The sequence below is a fragment of the Pipistrellus kuhlii genome, unplaced genomic scaffold, assembly GCF_014108245.1.
Source record: "Pipistrellus kuhlii isolate mPipKuh1 unplaced genomic scaffold, mPipKuh1.p scaffold_m20_p_3, whole genome shotgun sequence".
In the NCBI taxonomy this organism is placed as follows: domain Eukaryota; kingdom Metazoa; phylum Chordata; class Mammalia; order Chiroptera; family Vespertilionidae; genus Pipistrellus; species Pipistrellus kuhlii.
The window spans coordinates 120,287,958-120,314,435 of record NW_023425529.1 but is presented as its reverse complement, the minus strand read 5'-3'; the positions used below and the strand labels follow the sequence as shown (position 1 = coordinate 120,314,435).

The 26,478-nt window shown below is 35.2% G+C and overlaps 1 protein-coding gene across 4 annotated transcripts in view; it reads left to right on the top strand.

Moving 5' to 3' along the window:
- Positions 1 to 26,478, top strand: part of DIAPH3 (diaphanous related formin 3) — a 473,874-nt gene that overhangs the window by 157,551 nt on the left and 289,845 nt on the right. For all 4 annotated transcript variants that reach the window (XM_045588685.1, XM_045588684.1, XM_045588687.1 and 1 more), the window contains 5 exons: positions 4,255 to 4,373; positions 6,642 to 6,706; positions 14,806 to 14,910; positions 18,689 to 18,976; positions 19,518 to 19,632. In XM_045588685.1, coding sequence (XP_045444641.1) covers positions 4,255 to 4,373; positions 6,642 to 6,706; positions 14,806 to 14,910; positions 18,689 to 18,976; positions 19,518 to 19,632 — 692 coding nt within the window. The remainder of the gene's footprint in view (positions 1 to 4,254; positions 4,374 to 6,641; positions 6,707 to 14,805; positions 14,911 to 18,688; positions 18,977 to 19,517; positions 19,633 to 26,478) is intronic.

Below are 26,478 nucleotides of genomic sequence, written 5' to 3'. Positions count from 1 at the left end.
ATGAGTTTCTTTTTATAAGTTACATGAAGAGCACTTAAATTTTGCTTTTATTAAGTAGGTAGACAGTGCCTTAATACTGTTGGTTTGCTTAACATTGCTCATGTATTAGAAAAGCAAGACAAATGACTTTTAATCATTTGTCTTAACCATCTTGACCTTATTAACACATTGTTTATCCAGTTTATACCTTACCTATATGTAACTATATGTGGACATTAGCACCTGATTTGTCTGGCTTGCTATGAAAATGAAATACAGTAACATGGGTAAAACTCCTAGCCAAATACCTGGCACCTGCTGTGTGCTCAATAAACGTTCTCAATATTCCTTTTTTGCTTTTATTACTATTTTATGAGGGAAGTTGAGATCTTTGAATATAAAACCATTTATTTTGCCACCAATTATAGCTTTGCTGAAATTGCATTCTCAAATACCGTGAGTCTTGAAGGATTTGCTAGAAATTTCTCATTTAGGCCCTGTCCTCTGGGTGTATTATTTTTGTTCTTATAAAGAGGTTATGCATTTACAACTAGATTAAGTTAGAATTATGTCCATTCACATAGCATTTTTGTCATACATTCATTTTCTTATTTACATACAGGAAAATTAACTCTGTTTGGTGTACAATTCTATGAATCTTGTGGTCTTACCTTCTTTTTGGTATTACTATCTCAGATGGACCTAGATTTTACATTTCAGAAGTCTTCCAATATCTGAACATATTTTGTTTATTGAACATTAGAAACTATTTTTATGAAATAGTTTAATTGAAATCATTTAGTTTTAATAAATAGATTAGGTGCTGAATAAATGGATTTCAGAATGCAAAGTAATCTCATTTAAAAGAATCTATATATAAAAGGCTAGGTGTCCATCCGACTGGTAGCTATGATGCACACTGACTGCCAGTGGGCAGGCACTCAACTCAGGAGCTGCCATGGCACACATTGGTAATTTAAAAATAAACAGCACCATGGACTTGGCGCTGACAAACCAACACTCGGCTTCCCCCAAGTGGGACACAGGCCCTGCCACCACCCCAGACCAAGACCCTACCAAACTGCAGCCAATGCTGCCAAGTCCCATGGTGCAAAATGAGACCCACAGCCTAGCCCAGCCCAGCCCAGAAAAGGTCACTGTGGGCACCAGGTAATGACATAACTTAGCAATGCTGATTTCCTCTACCTAGCAACTAGCCTTCTTGGAGTTTCTTCAACCCAGGAATCTGACTTGCTTTATAGCCAGGTGCAAACATTTTACAGTTTAACCAAATGTCTGTGAAGCATTTGAATGTGCCTTATCTCATTTGATCCTCACAGAAGTCCTAGAGTAGGTAGATTGGAGAATCTGTGGAATCCTATTTTATTTTCATTAGCCAGAGAATGGATATTTAGAAAGTTTAGAAATTTGACCCAACTGAAAAGAAGTAAGAAATGGTGAACCTTGAAAATAACTTCAGCTTTTCTCACTGTGCAGAATATAGTCAAACAATGCTACAGTTAAATATTTTATCCTTTGTTCTCCCTATATATTTTACAATAATAATCTGTTTTGTGTTAATATTTACTACTGTGTTGCTGACAATTACCTGAGAGAGAAGTTGGGGTGCTTCACTGGGCTGGAAAAAGTTTAGCTAAATCAGAAAGCAGGTCTAGTTAAGCAAGTGTATATAGCGACGTTGGCTCGCACATTTTCGATACATATAAAGCTCTTGCTGGCGCCAATCACATGTGTTTGTTTTGATCTGCCATTGTCAATCATGAATTCGGTTGACACTTTTATTATAGAGAAAGGGCGAATTGTGATATTAAAATATTTCTAATTAATTTTTTTTCACTGTGTACAAATCTGTGCACTGGAACACTAGTTAGTAGATAAGAAAATTAGAATATTTCTTCACTTTTACATTTAAAACATAAGGAAATTTTATTGTAAGGGATCTTTATTGGAGGTGGTATACCAAGGAAGCCCTTGCCAACCAAGAAAAATAAATTCAGTATGATAATTGGAAGGTGGAGGAGGAGCTCAAATTCAGTACTGCAACAAAAATTAGTGGCTTTCCATGTGTAGAATACTATGCTATTTGAGTGTGCATAGGAGGTAATTTCTGATATTCTGTAAAAATATTACAGAGAAAGTGAATATGATTTTAAAATATCTTCTAATAGGGCTTTTTATCAGTATATAATGACAGTTGTGTTAGTCTCTTAATTAAGGTTTTCCCATATTCCTCTGACATACACTAACTTATTGATATCACTTATAGAGATTATTTTCTTAATTACTTTTCTGGAAATCAGATGTATATTATTCTCTGCTAGTTTTGCCTTGCTGAAAGAGTTTTTGCCCAAAATTTCAGCTATATCATAAACAAGCTCATGGTTGGGTGTGTGGAGGAGGGAAAATAATAACTGAACTGATTTTTCTTTCAATGTCATAAGTAACTCGTTGTGTCAATTAAAATATTATTATTGAAACAGCATTAGAATAGCATTGAATGAGTAAAACAAAAAAATGGAAGTGGATCATCTAAATTTTCCATAGATACAAATATGTGTGCAATTTATGTACCTTAAGTGTAAATGTGATTATGGCTAAAATATTAGAGAGTGAGAAATTATTTTTTGAAAGCAGTTGATAATACCTTCTTGTTTTGTTTGTATCCAGAAATAGTGACTTGAACATTTTTATTTTGACAATTAATGAGCAATAGTCTTTTTGCTAATGTTAAGCTGTAGTAAATCTTATTGTTGGTACAATCCCTCACAGAGCACACCTGGGCCTTCTCCCACCGCCAGGCCTGTTACCATTACCTTCCTACCTCCCAAGCTCTAAGGGCCCTTCCTTTACCTGTGATTTTACCAAATAAATGTTCCCTTGTAGTTAGAGTCTTGGCTCTGAATTATTTCCTAGCCATAACTCAAGTACTTAATTAAAAAAAAAATTATATCATCTAATGGATGGTTTAGTTGGTTAAGGGCAGTTTACAGAGAAGGAAAGCCCAAGTTGCTAGAGAGGCCATCATATAGATGGTAAAGGAAGTTTGGAGAGGAAATGTATGCAAAAAGTCAACGAGGGAAGAAATTAGTTATTGGGGTGGAGAGTAGCTGGGGATGGAGGACTGACTGTACCTTATTAGAATATTACCCACCCTGTCTATCACTTTAGTTTGTTTTGTTTATGTAAAGTAGGGGTGTCGAACTCAATCAGAGAAGGGGCCAAAATCTAAAATCCAGCCTAAATCGCGGGCCGAATGGTTTACTGAACAGTCATAAACTGTCATTGTGATGGAAACACAGCGGAGTGCAGTGATGACAGCGCGGTGCGTGCCACATTGCAAGGCCTGGCGGGACGGATTTGGCCCTCGGGCCTTGTGTTTGACACATGTGATGTAAAGTATTCTATATGTTTCTTTCACATGTGTTGGCTTGAGTTTGAAAGGATGTTCTTTAGCTTATTATACACATTGGACTGAACTGTAATCAAACATGAACCTTTTTGGGCATTTTAGTTAATTTTTTGGACAAAATTGCTATACTAAAATTTTCTAGCTTTTTTTGACTAAGAATTATTTATTTGATATTGTATATAATTCATAGTATCATTTTTTAATTTGGTTCCATATACATTCTAAAATGTATGGTTTGAAGAACTTTCAAGAGAAAATTTTAGAAATTTGTTTTTATTCATGTTAGTTAAAGAAACCAATGGTAGCTATTTCAGTATGGTAGAGTGGTTGGTTGATGATCTTTATTGAGGACTTCTTTTGAGCACATATCTCAGGTTTATCATCTCGCTGAAACCGATTTGGCTCAGTGGATAGAGCATCGGCCTGTGGACTGAAAGGTCCCAGGTTCGATTCTGGTCAAGGGCATGTACCTTGGTTGTGGGCACATCCCCAGTAGGGGGTGTGCAGGAGGCAGCTGATAGATGTCTCTCTCTCATCGATGTTTCTAATTCTCTATCCCTCTCCCTTCCTCTCTGTAAAAAATCAATAAAATATATTTTAAAAAAAGAAAACCATCTTTAAAGCACACTATATTTGCAAAAACATAATAAAAATACAGTGTCTCAAAATCATTAGGAGGAAAGTGATAGGGTAATTGTATTTACTGATACTCCCATGTTAAATCTGTTATGTTATCTATTGAAACTATACAAAGTAAATGATTAAACTTGAAATCAAACTTACCAAATATTTTCAATGTAAAATTACACTAATGAATTCAATATACACTCTTTTTCTTGATTTAGGCAACAGTACTTCAAATTAATTGATGAGTGTGTATCTCAGATTGTATTACATAGAGATGGAATGGATCCAGACTTCACATACCGAAAAAGACTAGATTTAGATTTAAGTCAATTTGTTGGTGAGTATCCCTCTATTATTTAAATGGAAATATCCTATTGTCTCTTAACCTCCTAGATTAGCTCTAGAGTATTTGTTCTCATAGTGGGGCCTGTAGACTACTGAGGGCCTTGATATCTTTTCTACGGGTTCTAATAGTTAAATCTATTTTCATAATATTAAGACATTATTTGTCTTTTTTCACTGGGTTGTCTGTAATTGAACTTGGGACCTTTCAGTCTGTGGGTTGCCGCTCAATCCACTGAGTCAAATGGGCTAGAGCAGCACCCACTTTCTTAAAAATGAAATGAAGTGTGTCTATACTATAAGGAAAATGAGTGATAACATTTGTTACCAATGATAAAATTCAAGCATTCAAGTAAAATTTCAAAATGTGGAATGATTTTCAGATAGTATCTGAAAAGAAAATTTATTCCTGGACATTCTTGAGTTAATGAGTGTTTTAGACATTTAGCACTTACTGAATATAGGACATAGAAAGGAAATATATATTTGAACATAGTTTGGCTATATAAGTGAAACATTTATATAGTTATAATGAAATTATTTTATTTATTGATATTAAATGTTTAGAATAAGTTTATAGGCACTGAACGACACAAATACAGACTGTGTGGATATGAACAGATGAGAGAAGATACAAGGTTGGACAGTTTAGGAGACAGATATTGATTGGAAAGTAAAGGGCACTGATAACTTCATGAATTATAGTGAAAATTAAGAGACACAGTGTAACAGGAATCAGAAGTTTAAATTTTTATTTAGTACTATGGAGCCAAGCAATTTAGAAAGTAAAATTACCAATATTGGGATTAGATAGGGATAATAGTTTCCTTCTTTTATAGCAGGAAGTTATCTATAATGTCTTAAATAGATATGTTAAGAAATAATAGTGTAAATGTTTTGTTTAGAGTTAGAAACTAATCACCAGAATAATCTAAAACAGAAAGGGCTAAAAGAGATACCATTTAGGGAGTGGGGTTCACTTTTCATTGCAGTTGAATTGGTTCACTATTACTTTTCATTAGAAGCCCCTCTGTAATGTTTTGAAAGTGATGTTCATATATTATTTTCATTAAAAAATAAAAGGGATGAAATACATTTTGGGAAATCCATGCACACACTTTGAATAATTATAAAGGCAATCTTAGCTTTCAGCTGTTAAAGTATGCATACAATTTTTTGGGACACCCTATATATACATATATTTTGGAAAACATGAGGATGTTTGGGTAATCTTACAAAGATAGAGAAAGCAAGATATGAGAGAAAGATCTATTGATCCATCAGTTGCCTCCTGTATGTGCCGCCACTAGGGATTGAACCCACAATCTGGGCATGTTCCCTTAGCAGAAATTGAACCAATAACCTGTGTGTGCATGGGAGGATGCTTCATTCAACTGAGCCACAGCAGTGAGAGCCTAATGTTAATTATTTTAATCACTATTCCTTCTTAAAGACAAAATTCTAGAAATAGAATTGCTTATACTGTGAAGTTTCTTACTTATACTTTTATTATGTTGGCAATTTGGTTTCTCTGTGCCACCTCCAAGTTTGGCATTATGGATTATTTAATCTTTGCTGTTTCTTATTAAAAATTTTATATTTTTATATCGTTAGGGAAAATAAAATATTTATTCATTTGTTTTAGCAATTAAAAAATATATATATATTTTATTGATTTTGTACAGAGAGGAAGGGAGAGAGATAGAGAGTTAGAAACATCGATGAGAGAGAGTCATCGATCAGCTGCCTCTTGCACACCCCCTACTGGGGATATGCCCGCAATGAAGGTACATGCCCTTGACCAGAATCGAACCTGCTACCCTTCAGTCTCCAAGCCAATGCTCTATCCATTGAGCCAAACCAGTTTCGGCAATTTTTGGTTTTATTATTCTTAACTTTCTGTTCATTTCTATGGCCCATTTTCCTATCTTCTGTTGGATATCATCTCTTCTTCAAAATATTTATGGACTGATGATAGAAACCTTTCAGTATTGTATGTTATAGTTGAACTTCCTCATCTTCTTGCCTAATAGTTTAAAATTGTGGTAGGGTTTGTCTTTCCCTTTATGTTTTATGGCCTTGTTATTATGCTTAGAAAATTCTTCTTTATTCCAACATTATAATATGTTTTTCTACTTTGCTTATTTCATTACTGGCACTGTTCTAAATCTTTCTGATGCTTTTTTATGTCTTTCTAAACTTTAAAGTCATAATGAATTTGAGAAGGACTGCAATTTAAAATTTCTTATCTTTGGAATTTTAGATATTTGCATAGATCAAATGAAAGTAGAAGAGTCTGAAGAGAAAGCATCAGAATTTTACAAGAAAGTGAGTGACTTTTATTATTTGTTTTATTATTTGGGGAACTGCTGCAGGTATGCTCTGCCTTAGAGTCTTTGCTTGTTGTTGCAACTTCTTTTTCTTAAAAAAAAAATACAAAATATATATATATATATATATATATATATATATATATATATATATATATATTTTTTTTTTTTTTTTAAGAGAGGAAGGGAGATGGAGAGAGAAACATCAATGATAAGAGAGAATCATTAAATGGCTGCCTCCTGCATACCCTCTACTGGGGACCAAGCCCACAACCCAGGCATGTGCCCTGACTGGGAATTGAACTGTGACCTCCTGGTTCATAAGTTGACACACAACCATTGAGCCACTCTGGCTAGGCTACCACTTTCTTCTTTACATCCTTTAGATATTTGCACAAATGCCATCCTCCAAAGAGCATTTCTACAGGATTATATTTATCCCCCACCCAATCCTGACTCTCCCAATCCTGCTTTTATTGTTTCTCTTTTGTTGTATTTATTAGTTTACAGGGTACATAGTTTATTATGTATTTATATGTATGTATATGAATGTATTGTCTCTTAATCTCTCAAGAGTAAATTTGAAGAGGGATTTTTTTTTGTTTGCTTTATTCACTATTCAGCACCAAGAATGATTCCTGGCTTAAGAACTAAAAAAATATATTTTTGAATGAATGAATGCTTGAATAAAGTGTATGTAGTCAGAATTTTAAGATTGATGTATTTTTTAAGAAATCATATATTTTCAGCATTTAGGATTGAAATTATATCTGAAAAATTTAAAAGAAAGTTTAATTTTACTTTTTAAAAAATAAAATTTGAGTGTTGACTAATGTATTTTTTTTAAATATACATTTTTATTAATTTTAAGGAGTAAAGGAGAGGAAGGGAGAGAGAGAAACATTGATTGGCTGCCTCTTGTACACCTCCTATTGAGCACTGAGCCTGCAACCTGGGCATATGCCCTTGACTGAAATGGAACCTGGGACCCTTCAGACCATAGGCTGCGACTCGATCCACTGAGCAAAACCAGCTAGGTCTACTTGCTGTTCTGATTAAAGCTATTTCATTTTAGATCAGGTTGAGCCATATAAAATTATCATTTTCATAGGTTAAATATATCAAATATTGTCAATTTCATTTATTTCAGCCTAATAGTATCACTAATTATCTTGCCATCCATTTTCACTTTTCTTTCTTAAGATGGTGTTTTTCTTAGCAATTACCCATTACACTTTCTCTCTTTTTTTTGGGCGGGGGGTGGGGTGGGGTTTGTTGTCTTAACATTTTAGGTATTTACTCTGATTTGAATTCATAGGACTAGTTTCTTACATCAAAGAAATAATAATAATTATACTACAACCACCTTGATGAACATGAACATTTACTATGTGTTAGGCCCCATGCCACACAATCTACGTTTTTGTTGTATTTGGTCCTAAATAAATCTTGAAAAAAACTGCACAGTTTTATAAACTTGTACGATAAAAGTTAACTGCAAATGATAGGCACTTTTTCATAGGTTAACAGTAACTTATGAAAAACTTTGTAAATTTTCTAAACTGTTCTAAGGCTCACCAAACATTTACTGAGAGGGTGTTATATCTCAGACTTTTGGTTATAGGCTAGGACTACAGCTGTGAATAAGATATTCACAATGGGGGTCATTTAAATATGGATCATTTAAATGAACTATTATAGTTGACAGATGTCTGTGTTACCAAATGACCCCATCACCCCATCAACTTTATATTCAAAGTTCAGTTAGAATTTTTACTTTTCATTGGAAAAATAGGACACTTTCAGGTACTTAATTGGGATGTATCCCAGATAGCATAAATTTGCTTTTATAATAATTTTTAGTTATATAGCCTATATGAGTGGTGTTAAATATGATAACTTCCTCAATACATTGTTTTAAAATTGTAAGCTTTAAATGTAAGTAGAAGAAAGACCTTGTTCAAGGTTAGTTGTCTCGTTTTAGTCAAAGTTATGTGTTTTAGGTATATTCAGAAAATATTGTTTGCTCCATAAAAGATTTCTACTGCCATAACATTTTGTATATATCAGCAAGAACTTCTTTCTGATAGCTTTATAAGGACACATGTAAATACTTAGCTTTAGGCAGGAAGCTATCCTAGTTGCTAGACACATTCTTTATTTGGTGCATAAATTTGAAAAATGAAGACCAGAAATGTCAGAAAGTACACAGAGAATATTGAATTATCAACCTTCTTGTACAGATGCACTAATACATTTACCCTAGGGGATGAAATTAAGCAGAGCCTCAACCTTAACTGTGTTTCTTGACATTTTTTTGCGTGTAATATTGTAAGCATAATATTGCTCTGGTAACTTTTTGGATGGCTATCGTATCAGTTTTTATAAAGAACGTCTTTAATGTAGACTCTTTTTATCCCTTAGGCTACTGTGATTTGACTATAGATATTATAAAAATGTTAAATCAAAGTTTACATTTTGTCTGGTCCTCTTGTAAGGGAGCATCTAGATATCTTCCTCTTTGGTAATGATAAGGATACTTTCAATATGGCCAAGTTAATTTATTAAATTCTGTTAATGTGTACTAAATGTGACTAATTGTTTTGTTAGTTTTATCTGTGTTCCCCTGCACAATTCTTTATTTTTTGAATATTCTAAGGCCTATGAAATATGAAAGTGTACAAATTTATATTGTGAAAAAGACTTTTTCATTCTTACTTTCATAAGAATTTAATTTTTCTATTTCTTTTTATGTAACAGTAAACATCAACTGAGCAGTTATCAAAAGGAGAATAGAGAAAATGAGTTCTCAAAGTTTTTGGTGCTGGGAAATTGCAGGGGCTTTATTATTTGACAGATAGTAACTTATTTATTTAACATGTAAAGGAAGATTGGACAGGAATCAGCTCCTTAGTGCATTCAACAAAGATATATTGAGTTTAATTATGAATTACAGCCTTGGAAAGGTGATGAGTAAAATAAAGATTTTTCACTACTAATGAACTTCTAGATTAGTGAATGTTGTTGAGGTATGTGATACTACATTTTGATATGTGTATATCATTTTAATTATTAGGATAGAAAACCCTATATGGTGTGTAAGCCTATAGGAAGCATTCCTCACCTAATCTTGGGTGGGGAGGGAAGACTTACCCAAGGAAATGTTAGTCCTAACGGATACATATGAAGCAACAAGGTGGGATAACAAGGAGACATGCATAAAATTTGTATTTCTTTTTGTTGTTAGTCCTCACATGAAGGCATTTTCCCCCATTGATTTTAGAGTGAGTAGAAGGGAGTAGGAGAGACACAGAGAGAAAAACATTCATGTGAGAGAAACACATGGATTGGTTGCATCCCACACTTGACCTGACCAGCCGAGGTATGTGTCCTTGACCAGAATCAAACTCACAACCTTTCAGTCTGAGGGTGATGTTCTAACCACTGAGCAAAATCAGGTAAGGCTTGACTTTATTATAGGTAACTCAAGCTGAACATTCTCAAAACCAAATTAATCTTTCTTGTGCCTAAAAATGCCTCTTCACCCTGCATTTTAAATCCTCATCTTTCCCATCAAATTATAACACTTTGCAGCTTGTCATGCAGCACAACACCATGGTCATCATCTACATGTTCCCTCATGCATTTTCTTCATTCAGTCAGACACTTTTTTAAATTCTGTAAAAATATTTTGCTTCATGTCATTTTCATTATCCTATCTTCTACCTTTATTCACACAGGCCTTTAGTTGACTTGGATAACTGTTGTAGCCCCTCAACTCATTTTCTTGCCTCTACTGTTTCTCTTTCAGTCCATCTTCCAAACTTCCTGCTGGTTGGGTTTTATAAAATGCAAATTTGATTATTATTTTCTTATTGTAAACTAGAGGCCCAATGCATGAAATACATGCAAGAGCAGGTCTTCCCTCCCTGGCTGCTGGCACCGGCTTCCCTCTGACACCCAGACGTGGGCTTCCCTCACAGTCCCAGAAGGACAACCAGTCTTATTAGCATACTGTGCTCTTATTATTATAGATACTTTACTAGCTCTTCATGTTGTTTTAGGAAAAAGAAAACACTTTTTGACTTACTGTAAAACTGCTTTCAACAATTCCATTTCTGTGTACATTGCTAGCTTCACCTCCTGCAGTTTGTTCTCACAACTTTTTGGGCCCTTATAAGAGATTGCTTGTCATCCAACCCTAGTTCCTCTATTTGAAATGTTAGCTGCACTTCTCAGCTAACTATTCAAGTTCTCAAACCTGTGTCCAACATCCTTTCTCCAGGAATTATTCACTGTCTATCTATCTGTCTTTATTGCTGGTAATTTGTATAGGTTTTTGGCTTGTTTACTTTTACTTTGTCACCAGACACTATACTCACTAAAAGCAATGACCATATTCTGTTCAATTTTATATTTCTAGCCCCTTCCCCTCTGAGGGACACATCATAGGCAAGCTATTGGATATTTTTTTGCATAATGGAAAATAGGTAGTCTGGGGCCATATGCTGGAGGGTTCTTAGATATTAAGTTAATGAATATGTCCTTTATAATGAAGCAAGTGAAGAAGGTTTAAGAGCAATGTGTACATGTCATTTGAGCTGTTTTTTAGAAAGAATATCGGTTTTCAAAACAAAACAAAATATGTAGGGAGAAGATAATATTGGCCTTGAAAATACTGTATTTTTTGTTTATCTTGAAAAATGTTCATCAAGAAGTTGAAAATACATTTAAGGACTGATAAGTAGGCTGGAATTCAGGGGAGAAACTGAGCTATGTAGCAGAATTTGGAAACCATCAATATAAGAATGGTGATGGAAGCATATGGGTGTGAAAGATAGCATCCAATGAAAAAAGTGATGTGAGTCCAGCAGAGGGTGAGGGAGGAGTCCAGTACAATGGCAGCATTAAAGGGTTGGATTGAAGAGTAGGGAGTCATATAGAACTGGTAGGAGCAGTCAATGAATTAGGAGGACCAGACGAGTGTGTTACAATGGAACATACAGGGGAAGGGAGATGGAACATAGGGACAAGTTTGTAAGTATTTATGTGTTAGATAGGAATGATGATAATGTTTTATAATCGGTCCTAGAGGCTCGGTGCATGAATATTCATGCACTGGAGGGGTTGTTCCTCAGCTAGGCCTGCCCCCTCTCACAGTGTGGGGAACCTTCAGGGGCAGAAGATGACCCGGCAGTCAGAGGAAGGTGATGCCCCCATCACACCTCTGCTGCTGCCTCTGCTGGCAGCACAAATCTCACTCGGCTCTGGTAACCTGAGCCTCAGGCAGCTCTGAGTAGCTGGGTCGCCACCATCCGAGGCTTGCCTGGGCCTTGGGCATTGGCTGGGCAGCTGCCATCTGAGGCCGGCTGTGCCTCAGGCCGGCCTGGGCAGCTAGGGACCTGAAGGAACTGGGTGCCTCTAGAGGCAGGCAGGCAGAGCAGCAAGACTCACCTGGGAGCGGGCTCGGCCATGCCATGTGTCTGCTGCCCCAGAGGGGCTGAGGAGACTGGGCACCACTATCTTGTGACTAGAGCACAGCCATCTTTGACAGTGTGGCAGTCAATTAACATATTCCCTCCTTATTGGCTGTGAGTGCCACCATCTTTGTGAGGGTGGGACGGTCAATTAGCATGTTTCCTCTTTATTAAATAGGATTGTTCCACACAGTAGCTATCAATCAAATGTTCTCATTGTGCCCTTATAAAATGGCTAGTGTGAATGAGGAACTAAAAATTTAACTTTATTTGATTTGAATTAGATTTACATTTACACCTGTGGCTAGCAGCTACCCTATTAAATAGCACAGCTATAGAGGAGTCAAGCAAGATGAGCTGGGAGAAGTGCAGGTGTATAGTTTTTAGAGTGAAAGAATGACAGCTTAGTTGTAGTGGATAATGAAGTTAATGAAGGTCAACAGATCAGTAATGTGAGTATGGAGTAGGAATACTGTTTAATGAAGTTGCCTTTGAGGCAAAAAATAAATGATTTAGGTGACATGGGGTCAGTCAAAGGACAGAGAAGTTCACAGTGCAACAGAACCCTGAGCACAATTGACTTAGCCATTCCTGTGGAATCCCTGGGTGACAGGAGGTCTTTCGGTTACTTATTCTCCGAGATCTAAGCATGCTATGGCTTGTACATTAGTTATTTTATTAGGTTTAAGTTAGTATCTTTTTTTTTTTTTTTTAATCCTCAAGGCTTAGGGAAAGAAGGAGGTGGGGAGGGGGAGGAGAGAGGGAGGGAGAGATTAATTGATTAAACCCGCAACGTGGGTTTGAGCCCTGTCTGGGAATAGAACCTGAGACCCTTCATTGCACACATAAGGATAACACTAATCAACTGAGACACACTGGCCTGGGCAAGATTAGTATCTTTTAAAAATTATTAATGATAGGAGGGGTTTAGAGTAGCTGCAGTAGTAGTAGGAGTGATAATGCTGATAATATTTGGGAGAGGTAAAGGATATTTATATCGTGTCTTTTTTTCTAGTAGTTTTTGTTATCTTTATAAAATAACACAAGATTTAGAATGAGAGGATCATGTGTCTGAGATTTACTCTTCTAACCTATAATGAGAATTGTAATATTTATTTCATATTTATTTTTGTGATAAAATACAAAAGTGCTTATTTTTGTACTTTCAATTCTGTAGAACATGGGGGAGGCAAAATGTGTCGGGGCAGGGGTACCTGTGGGAAATCTCAGAAACTTGCCTGTTTTGTGCTGAACCTAAAACTGCTCTAAAAATAAAGTCTATTAAAAAGCTGTAAAGCATTATCTGAACATCAATTGTAGGAAAGCAGTGTGGTTTCATCTAAATAACTCAAACTTTAAAGCGACAATCTGGCTTTAATCTCACATCTTTTACTTCCTGTCTGTCTGACGAGGGACTAGTAAATGGCTCTGTTAAGCTCAGAATTCATGCAGCTCTTTGTTAACTGTGGAGTTCTGTATTGTCATTTTCCTTATTGAGGTACGACTATATTTTAAAGTTTCAGGCTACATTTGTGAAACAGTAGCATTATTTTTAACTGATTGGCATCCCCCTCCCCATTTAAAAAAAAATATTTTATTGATTTTGTACAGAGAGGAAGGGAGAGAAATAGAGAGTTAGAAACATCGATGAGAGAGAGTCATCGATCAGCTGCCTCTTGCACACCCCCTACTGGGGATATGCCCGCAACCAAGGTACATGCCCTTGACCGGAATCGAACCCGGGACCCTTCAGTCCCCAAGCCGATGTTCTATCCATTGAGCCAAATCGGTCTCGGCCCCCCTCCCCATTTTTTAAAAAGAAGTGTCAAATACTTGTTTCTGATTATGAGACAATACCATATTTAAATTTACCTCTATTAGGAGAGGTGTTTTAGTCATAATGATAGTAAGATATTTGAATGCAAGATGAACTTACGATGAGTGGCTATATAAACTTAAAAACTCATTGGATTTGCCAAATTTTACCATTTATCTTTCTCCCACTAGGGACTTTGAAAGATTAATTCATCCTTAATCTCCCAAAGATTAATCTCCAACAGATTAATGATAAATATTGTAAAACAGACTTTGTTTTCTTAAATGGTGGAAGTTTAGAGCCTTCATCAGGATCCTTAAATCTCTTGATGCTGTAAGAAAAAACTAAGTAATTGATGCATTTATATAATAAGAGTTATTTATTCATAAACAAAAATATTAAAATGGGAATTTTTAAAGACTTTTTGATAAACTTTAGGTAAATTTTAAGTATACATTTTTGCAGGTAGGGTCAGGAAACTCAGTACAATGGTTTGCTCTCTATATTTTTGCACAAAATCACAGTGAAATTTAGGGACTTTGAAGAAAAAAGACAGGGTTGCAAATAACTATGGGCCAGTTTCCTCTGCTGAGAGAAGGTCACAGACTCTATACCTGGCTTTGTCTGCTGCCTTGCAAATGATTTTGGTAGAACTTCAAGAAAGGCTGTGGATGACAAGGAAAAATCTACCATTACTTTCATAAAAATTTATGTTGTTCTGACATGTTTAGAGTTATATTTCTGTTAAAAAAAAAAAGTGCTTTTTATTTTCATCTCTCATTTTTTTTTTTTTTTTTTTTTCAGTTTGAAAAAGAGTTTACCGACCACCAAGAAACTCAGGCTCAATTGCAGAAAAAAGAGGCAGAGATTAATGAGCTTCAAGCAGAGTTACAAGCTTTCAAGTCTCAGGTAAAATACCATCTATCCAGAGGAATTCAGCATTAAAAGCTCACCAGGGGCGCAAAGGTCATGCCATATCTTCACAGCATTAAAATCTTTAATTTCACTTGTATGTTTTCATAGTATTTTTATATGTATGTATGTATATTTAGAAAATTTATTTTTCTACTCTTTTCAATTTGCTTTTTTAAGGATGTCTAAACTGTCACTAACCAGTCTGCTTCCTTATGTTTCATTTGGTTTTCGTAATGTCACATTTCCTAAGTAATTAAACACTAAGGGTAAGAAAGTCTTTTCATCTTAGATTTGTCATTCATCACTGATCTTTATCCTACTACAGGAAATTATTGCTCAAGTTACGTATTTTTCAAAACCTTAAGCTTACGGGTATCTTGCAGTGAAAGATAACCTCTAGCTGAATGAGAACATTTTCTGATAATTTTTCAATTTCCAAAAGTAAACAGATTTAAAACATGACAAAAAAAAAAGAAAAAAAAAAGGATAGCAAATCTGGATTGTGAAGCAGATAACTCATACACACACTCTACACATAAAACCTTTTAGATAGCAAGAAAATCATCCTCTACTTATCTTAAATGGATGAAGATGGGGAGATAGAATATTCATGGGTAAATTTCGTCGTGGAGATTTATATATAGGATGATGAACAATTAATATCATTTTATCCTCATTTATGGTTATACTAAAATAGTCTCAGATATACTATTTTGTATATTGGTATTCTACTTCCTATGTTATTGGCAATTTTTTTTCTTTTGAATACTTAGTGGATAGTTTGTTACAGAAGCTGTCCGAAGATACCCTAAGGAAGAGCTATTTTTTAATGTTCAATTAAAAAAAACCTTAAAGCTCCAACCCTGGCTGGAGTTGGTTGGAGTGTCATTTTGTACACCAAAGGGTTGCAGGTTCTGTCCTGGGCTGGGGCAGTTATGGGAGGCATTCAATGGTGGTTTCTTTCTGCTCCTGTAACTCTCCCTCTCCCTCCCTCCCCTTCCCCCTCTTCCTATCCCTCAAGTCAGTATTCTCGGTGAGAAGTAAAAATTAAAAACTTCTATCTACAAATAAGTTATTCTCAATTATTTTTTTTCTTTAGTGCATAAAAAAGGACAACAGTTTATTGAACTTTCTCATACTTCTCAGATGGCTCCCTGTTTATCATATTAAAAGAAATATTTGGTTGTATATTTTATTTCATATACAGTTATAGACAATGGCTGAAATATTTATGACTAGTTTTTCCCGCTCTAGCTAATAATACATTTAAAGACTTCCTCTGCTTTTTAATTTCTCCCAGTTGAAGAGTTACTGATAAATATACTCTAAATTTAGAATCCAGTTTGTATAAAATATATTCATCATGTTTAGATATGTTATCACTGCATGTGCTTTTATATAAAATGGAAATAAATTTACATTTTGAAATTGAGATTAAGTCCTGTATTATATAAAATTATGGACAATGATGACCTGTTTTTACGGCTATCATGAAAAATACCTGGAATTAAAGATATAATATTGGCTACCATATTCATTTTTGAAAAACAAATGACAAATTCTTCCTTTGGATTAGTGTGTATTTCTCATGAAATTTATGCATTTGTCTTCACATGCTTCTCTTTGATAAAATCTGTGCTGATTTTAAGGTTATGAATGTCCTATTATTTTTTATTTCAATCATTTAGTCACTTAATAACCAAGCAATTTTAGATGTTTGGGATATAATAGTGAGCAGGATAGTCATAGTGTCCTGCCTCATGAACAGTATATTCAATTCTAGAGCAGAAATTCAACCATATCTTTGTTTTAAGATATTAATAGCTAACTACAAAATGAATATTTTAGTTAGCTATTAACATAAGTGTGAGTATAATATACTTACATTCTTAACATTCAAAGGACAGTAAATACTATCCAAGATCCCACTAAAGTAATTCTTCTTTATGGCTCACCTTTCAGTAAGACATGTTCTTTGTTTTTTGTTTTTAATTTTTATGACACTTTTTCTCTGATCTCAGGTGTCAATTTCAGACTTTTATACAACTCTTTTTCATAACTATGCCATAAAACTTTTTAAATGATTTATTAACATTTATTAAATGTTTACCATTTGCAGTGTAATTATATATATATATATATATATATATATATATATATATATATATATATATGTGTGTGTGTGTGTGTGTGTGTGTGTGTGTGTGTGTGGCTCAGGAGTGAAGTTAGTAATTTTACGAGAATAATCATATCACAAAAAATAATTTATGAACCCATATCTTTATTCCAATCAAAATATAGTGCATCTATTAAATTCTTCCCATTCCATAGAAACATTAGGACAAAAGTGACTAGTGGACACATTTGTCTTTATTTCACTCTTCATTTTTCCTTGCTGCTCTGTCAGTCACAACATTAGGTGCTGGGGAAAGTCACTTTCTTCATAGAGTAATAATCTACCAAAGCAATACATGCTAATGATTCCTTAGAAGTTAGGAAACACTTCAGAAAGAGCTGTCAAGGAGAAGTACAGCATGCTATCAGTGTGAAATGAGTGGTCAGATAAGGCTTTTTTGAGGAAGAAATGTGTTGCTAAAATTAAAGGTAGGATATGGGCAGGTAAAGAGGATGTTCCAGGTGGAAGGAACAATGTGTGCCCAGGCCCTGAAATTGCAATGAGGTTTGCATATACGCAGAATGTAAATGAAAGTCACTTGACGTGTTTCAGATGATGGCATGTCTTTGGAGGTCTTATTGAGAATTTCAGATTTCCCCAAGGGCAAAGGCAAGATATGACAATACTAGTTAACTTTTTTCTGGGTCTTTTTCTTATTTAAATGCTAGTGTTGTATAGAATTCTATGCACAGAACTTTATTCATGCTACATACTCTGTGCAACTCTAGTTAAACTTTTCTACTTCATGGCCTCACCCAGCACCTTGAAACTGCTGATTTCAAATCTTCAGACCCATGTACCCATTTCCCACCTGGGTATTTCCATCTGATGGTCAAACTACCTCAAAAAGGGGAATACTATTTCTTTTAATTACACTTTTATGAAAACAAAAGCTATAATTTATATTCTTTTTAAAAAAAATATATTTTATTGATTTTTGTACAGAGAGGAAGGGAGAGGGCTAGAGAGTTAGAAACATCAATGAGAGAGAGTCATTGATCAGCTGCCTCTTGCACACCCCCCACTGGGGATATGCCCGCAACCAAGGTACTTGCCCTTCACCGGAATCGAACCTGGGGCCCTTCAGTCCCCAAGCCGACGCTCTATCCATTGAGCCAAACCGGTCCCGGCTATAATTTATATTCTTAAACTGGAAAAAACTTCACTAGAATTATTAGGTTAAGTTATATGAAATTTGTGATATGAAATTTAAGATATTTACATATTTTTGGCTTAAAATAATACATTATTATTATTATTGTCATTGTTATTATTTTGAATCCTCATTTGAGCACTTGAGGATATACTTGAGAGAGAGAGAGAGAGAGAGAGAGAGAGAGAGAGAAAGGAACATTGCAGTGAAACAGAAACATTGATCAGTTGCCTTCTGTATGTGCTCCAACTGAGGATTGAACCCGAAATCCAGGTATGTGCCCTGATTGGGAATTAAACCAGCAACCCTTCTTTACACAGGATGATGTCCTATCAACTGAGACTTGCAATAATACATTATTTTTAAGGGAAGTGTACTTTTACGTGTTCTATAGAGAGCTTAGTCATGTTACTTATTTATTTCATTTTTATTTTTCTGTCTAGTTTGGTGCCTTGCCAGCTGATACAAAGGCTTCTTTGCTCCTATCACAAGAAAAGGGAACTGGGCCCCCAGCACTTCCTCCTCCCGTGGCACCACCTCCTCCACCACCTCCTCCGCCGCCTCCTCCACTCCCAGGAGCACCCCTGCCATTTGGTGGTCCTGTGCCTCCACCACCTCCCCTGGGATTTCTCAGTGGAGGAAACTCTCTTCCACCAACCCTGCCATTTGGGTTAAAACCAAAGAAAGAATTTAAACCTGAAATCAGCATGAGAAGATTGAATTGGTTAAAGGTAAGTAAGTAAATAAATAAATATATGGAAGAAAATATACTCTTACCTAGATTAAAATTACTTTTGTTTTTACTTCTATATAATTTCCAGTAGGAACTCCATTAAAAGTGATTTTAAATAAACAAGATTTTTTTTTTTTTTAGGTGTTGAAACAAATTTCTTTGCTCTTGACAAAGGCTTTCTGGTTTAAAATTTTGGTGGGAATTGATGTTAGTTGGTCACATAGCCCGAGGACATGCTGGGTACCGTGTCCTGCACTTGAGTCATAGTGCACATGAGCATAATTAAAGTCTCAACAAGAGTAATTGAGAAGAAACAAACTTTGTTTCATTCTTCTTCAATCCCCCAATTTTTTCCTCTCACAAAGGCTTATCTTCCATCAGAACTCATATTTCATTGAACACAGTTTGGAGAAAAATTACACAGGATTACATTCCTCAACATTGGCTGGCAGCAATGGGACTGTGGGTCTGAATGTAATGATTGGGCTGGGACAGATGAAACACCCAATTATTTATGAATCAGTCTTCTCTGATTGCAGATCAGACCTCATGAAATGACTGAAAACTGTTTCTGGATAAAGGCAAATGAAAATAAGTATGAAAATGTGGATTTGCTTTGTAAACTTGAGAATACATTTTGTTGCCAACAAAAAGGTAAGTTTTACATTATGATTATATGTTACTGAAGACCCGGTGCACGAAATTTGTGTACTTGCAGGGTTGGGTGTCCCTCAGCCCAGCCTGCACCCTCTCCAATCTGGGACACCTTGGGGAATATCCTACTGCTGGTTTAAGCCCGAACCTTGTGGGATTGGACCTAAATGGGTAGTTGGACATCCCTCTCACAATCCAGGACTGGTGGCTCCCAACTGCTTGTCTGCCTGCCTTCCTTCCTGATTGCCCCTAACTGCTTCTGCCAGTCAGCCTGATCACCCTCTAACCACTCCCCTGCCAGCCTAATTAACACCTAACTGCTCCCCTGCTGGCCTGATTGCCAGTTGCCACCAACTGCCCTCCCCTATAGGCCTGGTCCCCCCTAACTGATCTCCTCTGCAGACCTGGTCCCCCCAAACTGCCCTCTCCTACCAGCCTGGTCACCCCCAACTGCCCTCCTCTGCTGGCTGTCTTATGGTGGCCATCTTGTGCAAGGGCGTGACAATCAATTTCCATGTTACCTCTTTATTATGTAGGATTTTAATATTTTACTAGTAACTCTGCCACTTTTTATATATTAACTAGAAAGCATTATTTTAATATATATATATGTATATGTACATATATATATCTTAATATATATGTACATATACATATATGTATATATATACTGTTACCTTATTAATGGGGAAATAAATGATTAATGAATGAAATGATTAAAAATAAAATTTTATTAGAATATCAAAGGAGTAATTTAAAATGCAGATTATTAATATAGAACTTAAATTTTCTATATAATATCTGTTTTGAAGATGTTCTAAATTTGATTTTCATGAAGAAGGATATTTTCAGAGGTTCTTTTAGCATGAGAATTTATTTTTGTCAATCAGGAATAGTAAAAACAAAAACAAAATCTTAGCTTTCCTCTAGTCAGATTTTAATATTTAATGTTACAGTGACTGTCACATAGTTCAATTATTATTAGTCACATGAGATAGAAATATCAATTTTAATGAATGCTTTTAAAGTGTGAAACAGAAGTAAATGAGTAGGTTATAAGAACTCATTAAAAGTAATATAATTTATTTTTCAAATTGTTTTGTGATAGCTTTTACTTATTCAGTGTGCCTTTAAAAAATTATATTTAGGTATTACTCTTGTCTGAAAATTGAATTTATTTCATCCAGTTTCATGGACCCAATAGAATTTGTCTCCGGGCTGATACCCAGTGAAACTGTTAAGTTCATTTTTAAGTATTATATAACATTTCCATGTGAGGTCAGAAATTACCTTTCGTTTTCAAAAAGGAGTCCATAGACATATGCACAGAGAGGGCTGGAGGTAAGCTATTGTGCTGAAAGGAGATGGGGAGGCTTGGTTTCTTATCGATAAAATGCCTTTTGTGTAGTAGGCACCATGCTAGGTGCTTACTATATCTGTTTTACCCTGATCATCTCAGTAACCAAGGGATGTTTGCTGATTACAAAAAAAAAAAAAAATTCTTTGAAATGCTTTTTAAAATATAAACGTGGATTAGAAAGTCTCTTAAGAGTAATTGTCTTAGATACACTAAAAATTATAAATTATGGTAGCTTTCTAGAATGTATGGTAAATCCAAAGTCTTTGGCAGGTATTTAGAGCACCATTAGTCTTGACCAAAATAATAAAAATGATATATTTTGAATTTGCTCAGCAAGCTTATCCTAGCAAATCTTGTAAAGTAAGCTGATCTTAATTTACCTTTTGATTATGGAGAATCAAAATTTTCCTTGAATAACATAAGTGTACTCTTTAGGCAATCAAGGAAAATATATGGCAGTTAAAATGTGTATTTACATGTAAAACACTTCAGAATTTCAGATTTCATAATCTGGAATTGATTAGTTTTCCCTTTGCTTTCCTAGTAGGTGCAAATGGAGGTACCTAAAAGCTTATTTAAATAGTACTGCCTTCCACCTACTCTCTCTTTTTTCATCTTTACTCTGATTACTTTCTTAATTAATGAGGCTCAAAAGGGAAACTTGTTAGCATGTCTTTAATTTAGCTGTAGTGTTAGCCCCAAATGAAATAATTAGACCTTTAAAAAATTCTTAAGTCATCTAACTTTAGCCTTGAGATTCAAGGTTGGAAAAAAAAAAACCCAATGTATTTGCTCAATCTAACACTAGTTGTAAAGGTTAAGGTGAGGAAGTGACAAGCATTTTCTGAACATTAGGTGCATGCATCTCTCTCTGTCTTTGCACGAGCTGTCTCCTCTCCCCTAAGTCTCTCTTGCATTTGATTAGAGGCTGGCAGAGGCCTAAACTCCTATTTTTTACCTTAAATGCTATCTTCTCTTCCCTGTGACTGTGGATGCTATTTCCATAGTGAACAGAAAAGATGGGAAAGCCCAGGGTTGTAACCCTGGGCAATGCTAACATTTCACAATGCCAACAGGAGATGAGCTGTGAACGTGACTAGTTTTTGGCCTGGATTTGAAAGAATAGTTCCTAGTAAGCATTATTTGAAGAGCCTCAATTGAGAGTGCTTTATTTAGGTATGGCTAGTGGTTCTTTTATTGTAAAAGACCAATATTTTCTAGCAGAGATCAGAAAGGAAGGCTGGAGAAAGGTGTTTGGAAAGCAAGGGCTGGTGGAGTGGACAGGTGGCCTCTGTTCATGGCCTGAGTGCTGAGGCATTAGATCCAAGTGTTGACATCTGTCAGTCCTCCTGGCCTCCAAATGCTACTTTGTTTGAATCAATTTTGTAATTTCTGCAGAATTCAAAATTAACACTCGTCATTTATTGTTCAGTGCAAGGTAGAAATACAGTTGCTTTTCACTCGATGGCCTGCAGGGAAAGCAGAGGCATTGGCTTCCGGTTGATTTTCATCATTGATTTGCTTCACAACTTGGCAGGGAAAGACAAAGGATTCAAGTTATTGATGATTAGTGGGTTTTAGAACAGTTGGTGTATGTGTGTGTGTGTGACAATATGGATGGACTGCTAGGGCATATGCTAAATGATCTCTCTCATGTGGAATCTAAAAAAATACAAACGAATCTCATGGATAGAGATTGAAGGGTGGAGGGTTGGTCGGGTTTGAGAAACAGATGAAGAATCTATAAATTTATTTAAAAAAGATGAACCCTTGCCTCACTTGAGTGGAGTGTTGTCCTGTGGACCAAAAGGTGGTGGGTTCGATTCCTGGAAAGGGCACATACCTGGGTTGCAGGTTTGATCCCTGGTCAGGGTGCATATGGGAGGCAACTGATTGATGTTTTTCTCTCTCTTTCTCTCTCTTTAAAAACCAATAAAAACAAATCCTCGGGTGATGAGGAAAAAGAAAAAGAAGAACCAGGGCTATTTTTCTGATTACAAAGGTGGATATTCCTTCCAAGGTATTTAAAATGGTAGATGCCAGTCTCTTGTGATTCCTAAACATTTCAAATAGGTAGGGGGGAAGAAAAAGGAACTGACTTCAGTCATTTAAAGAGAACCTTGACATTTTCTCTCACATATTATTTATTTTTTGTTATGAAGTATAGTGTTTTTTTTTTCTTTTCTTTTTTTTTCTTCTTTTTTTCTTGTTTTTTTTTCTTACAGGAATCACTGCTTTAGGTTTCTGGGACTTTTAGATCAATGTGGTTGGGTTTAAGAGTTCTTGTGCCCTGAGAGTTGGAAAAGGAAGGACTAATAACACCTATTGCTTACCTGTGGTGTTCCAGTCCCTAAACTGGGCCATCTTCACCTTAACTTGTTCTGCTGAGGTTTTTCTCCTGCAAACTGGCCTGACTCCCCAGAATACCATCCTGCTCCACCCACTCATAGATACTGCAAGATATTCTTGGTGAGAGCTTGGACATTTCCTCTTAACTCATGTTGCTCTTAATTATACCTCTTTGTTTTTTTTCAGTTTGATTTTACTTATTTTGTGTTTTGGATGATTCTCCCTGTGACATATATAACATTCCTTTAATGGGAAAGTGCCTTGTGCCATACCCTAAAAAGTACAGGAACCTCTCTCTCAGGCTTTTTTCTGTGAAATCAACATTTGCTCCTGATTCAATTGAATCTTTTAATATATATGTAAAGATTTTATTATATTTATATTAAATTAAATTTAATATATGTGAAAATAGTTTAACTTAATATATATATATATTGAAAGATTCGATTAGCAAAACAAGGCCTATATATATGCCTTATTTTGCTATTTAAGTATCTCACTTTGGTTTCTTTGTAACTCTCAGTTCTAAAGTTTTGAGATACATCTTAGCTTTTCATATTTTAAATTCTTATGAAAATAACCTGCAGCCATTTTTTCTGATCATCTGTTTCTTTTTCTCATTTTCCTTTCAGTTATCCATCTCACCCTTTCTTTTTTCTATATTTTGCCATCACTATTCAAGTCCACAAATATTTCTTGGGTGGCCATTTATGTCAGGCCTTGTGTTGCACACTGGGACACTGTAATGCGAAAGGCAGGCATGTGCTCTATTCTCATGTTGCTAGTACAGTCTCAATGTGACTCAGTCAAAGTCTTAGTTGAAATATAGGAATGAGGAGTGCACCAATAAAGACTGGTTTTGAATTTATGAAAGAATGACACATTTTATGGTCTTTGGCTTCTGTTAAGAATTAACATGATTATAAAAAGAACATTATAATATCATTTTGATATTTTTAATCACAATATTCATGTATTGAACATTTGGTTTCATCAAAATGATGCTAATGACCTGTGTATTTTTTACCAGATTGGAAGCATCTGTTGGTTAATTTTTACAGGCTATTAGAAAATGGATTAAAGTATACTAACAGGTTATTGGTGTTGGATTTATCAACTAAAATTAATATTAATTATTTTCATTATTCACAAACTATTATCTTAATAGGGTTTAAAGTATATGAATAGTCTAATTTAGCTAGACTGATTTATTATGAAAATATGATTGCATGTTTGTTAGCTTCCTGAAGTAATCTCATTTTGTAACAGGTGCATCATATTTGCCAGTTAGGGCTAATAAACTGGTTTATAAATATTTCTCAGCTGAACAGTTGTGGCATATGGAAACAGTTAATGGATAACACACTTAAAAACAAGTCAAGCTGAGATTTCTGACATCATAGTCCAATGGACAGAGAATTGGGGCACAGAGTGAATAAACTATAGATTATCCTAGGGTCTTGGCTGAATTCAGGATTGTGCTTTGTATTAGAAACACAATTTATTCCTCTTTATGAATAAAAGTGTATAAAAAAACTAAACTACCTCACAAGCCTACATTTAGATGGACAAGATAATTTTGAACAGAGAGCTATGTTTCTTGGGAATGCATGTTAATAAAGAGATAATGCCAAAACGAATGTAACTTATCTTAAACATCTTAAAGATTTCTGAAAAGATATTTGACAAACACTAATTTGAAAGATTGGGGAGGAAGTCAGTGGAGAATTATAAATTTCTCTAGGGATTTATCATTTGGTTCATGTCTGAATTTCAAAAGAATTAAAGACTTAAGGAAATTATGAGGCAGGTCGGGAATGTCTTGTCTCATCATTAGAAAGTATCTCATTGTTACCAATTACATTGTATTCTGTGTTGGGTTCCTGCAGGAATAGCATTTTATTCTGGAATAGAACCCAGAGAAACGCTGTAGAAAGTGAGTTTATTTAGCCTGCAGCCACAGGCAACTTTCAAGTTCACAAAATGTTTCAGTTACATTCTTGATTACACCATGTATCTTTGGTATTTTGAAAGTTCCTGTAAATAGGTATATTTCTTGTGTGTTCTATAGGTGGTATAAGCAGAAAGGGAGGAGGATTGACCTTGTATGTATTGGGGGTTGTGTGCACCCATAAACATAGCTTCCTTTCCTATTCTCTCTCTTTTTTCCTTCTTCCACTGGAGGGAGGAATGCTTATTAGGGCACTAGAGTCAACTTGAGTCACTTGGCTAGTGAGAAATAGTCCATATTACAAGTTCACTTTGGTATTTTAATTCTGTTAACAGTTTTAGTGGCCACCTATACCTGTTGTCCCTTAACAAAATTGTAAGTTCATTCCATTCCATTGTTATTGCATACTCTTTTCGCTCAGGATTTCCTTTCTATTTCCTGTATCTTTAGTCTTATCCCTTTTTCCTATTTTCTGTATCTTTTAGCCCTTTCCTTGTTGCTCTATGGTTGCTCAAAGTCACTTGCATATTTCAGGCAGTTATTTTTGGCCTTGTCTGTACTATGTTCTATCATTCAAGACTCCCACTCATAATTAATACACAGTACTATTCACCTGAAAATATGAATGAGGCTTATCCTTCTAAATGCACTATTTTAATCTTCAAATGACATCTGTAAATCAGGCTCTTTACTTTTCCCCGTGTCTCCCTCTTCTCCACTCCTCTCTGCCCCTACAGCCACCTCCCCACACATCACTTTCTAGGCTTAGAAGAAATGAAGTCAGTGATATAGGGAGTGGGGTCCTGCTGGGAGATAAATTAGGAAATATAGGAGGGCTTCTTGCTGGATGATATGCTGTAGGAATTTGATATTAAATGATAGAAGAAATTTTTTTGTAACAGAAAAAAAACTTTACGAAAAGAATGTTATCATATATTTTATAAACCTTGAATTTTCTAAATTAGATTTTGAGATGATTATATATTCATGTGTTTGGGTACACTGGCTATTCTTTGTCCCTCAAGATGAAATCAGTTAGGCATATAATCTTATACCTTGTGAGATGTTCTGTTCATTTAGCGTAAGATTTCACATATATTTCATGGCGTCTGAGAAGAACAACATGTAGGAGACCTTTGGTTATCACAGCTCTGGTTTGTCTAAGCACATCTGTGTGTGTGGAAAG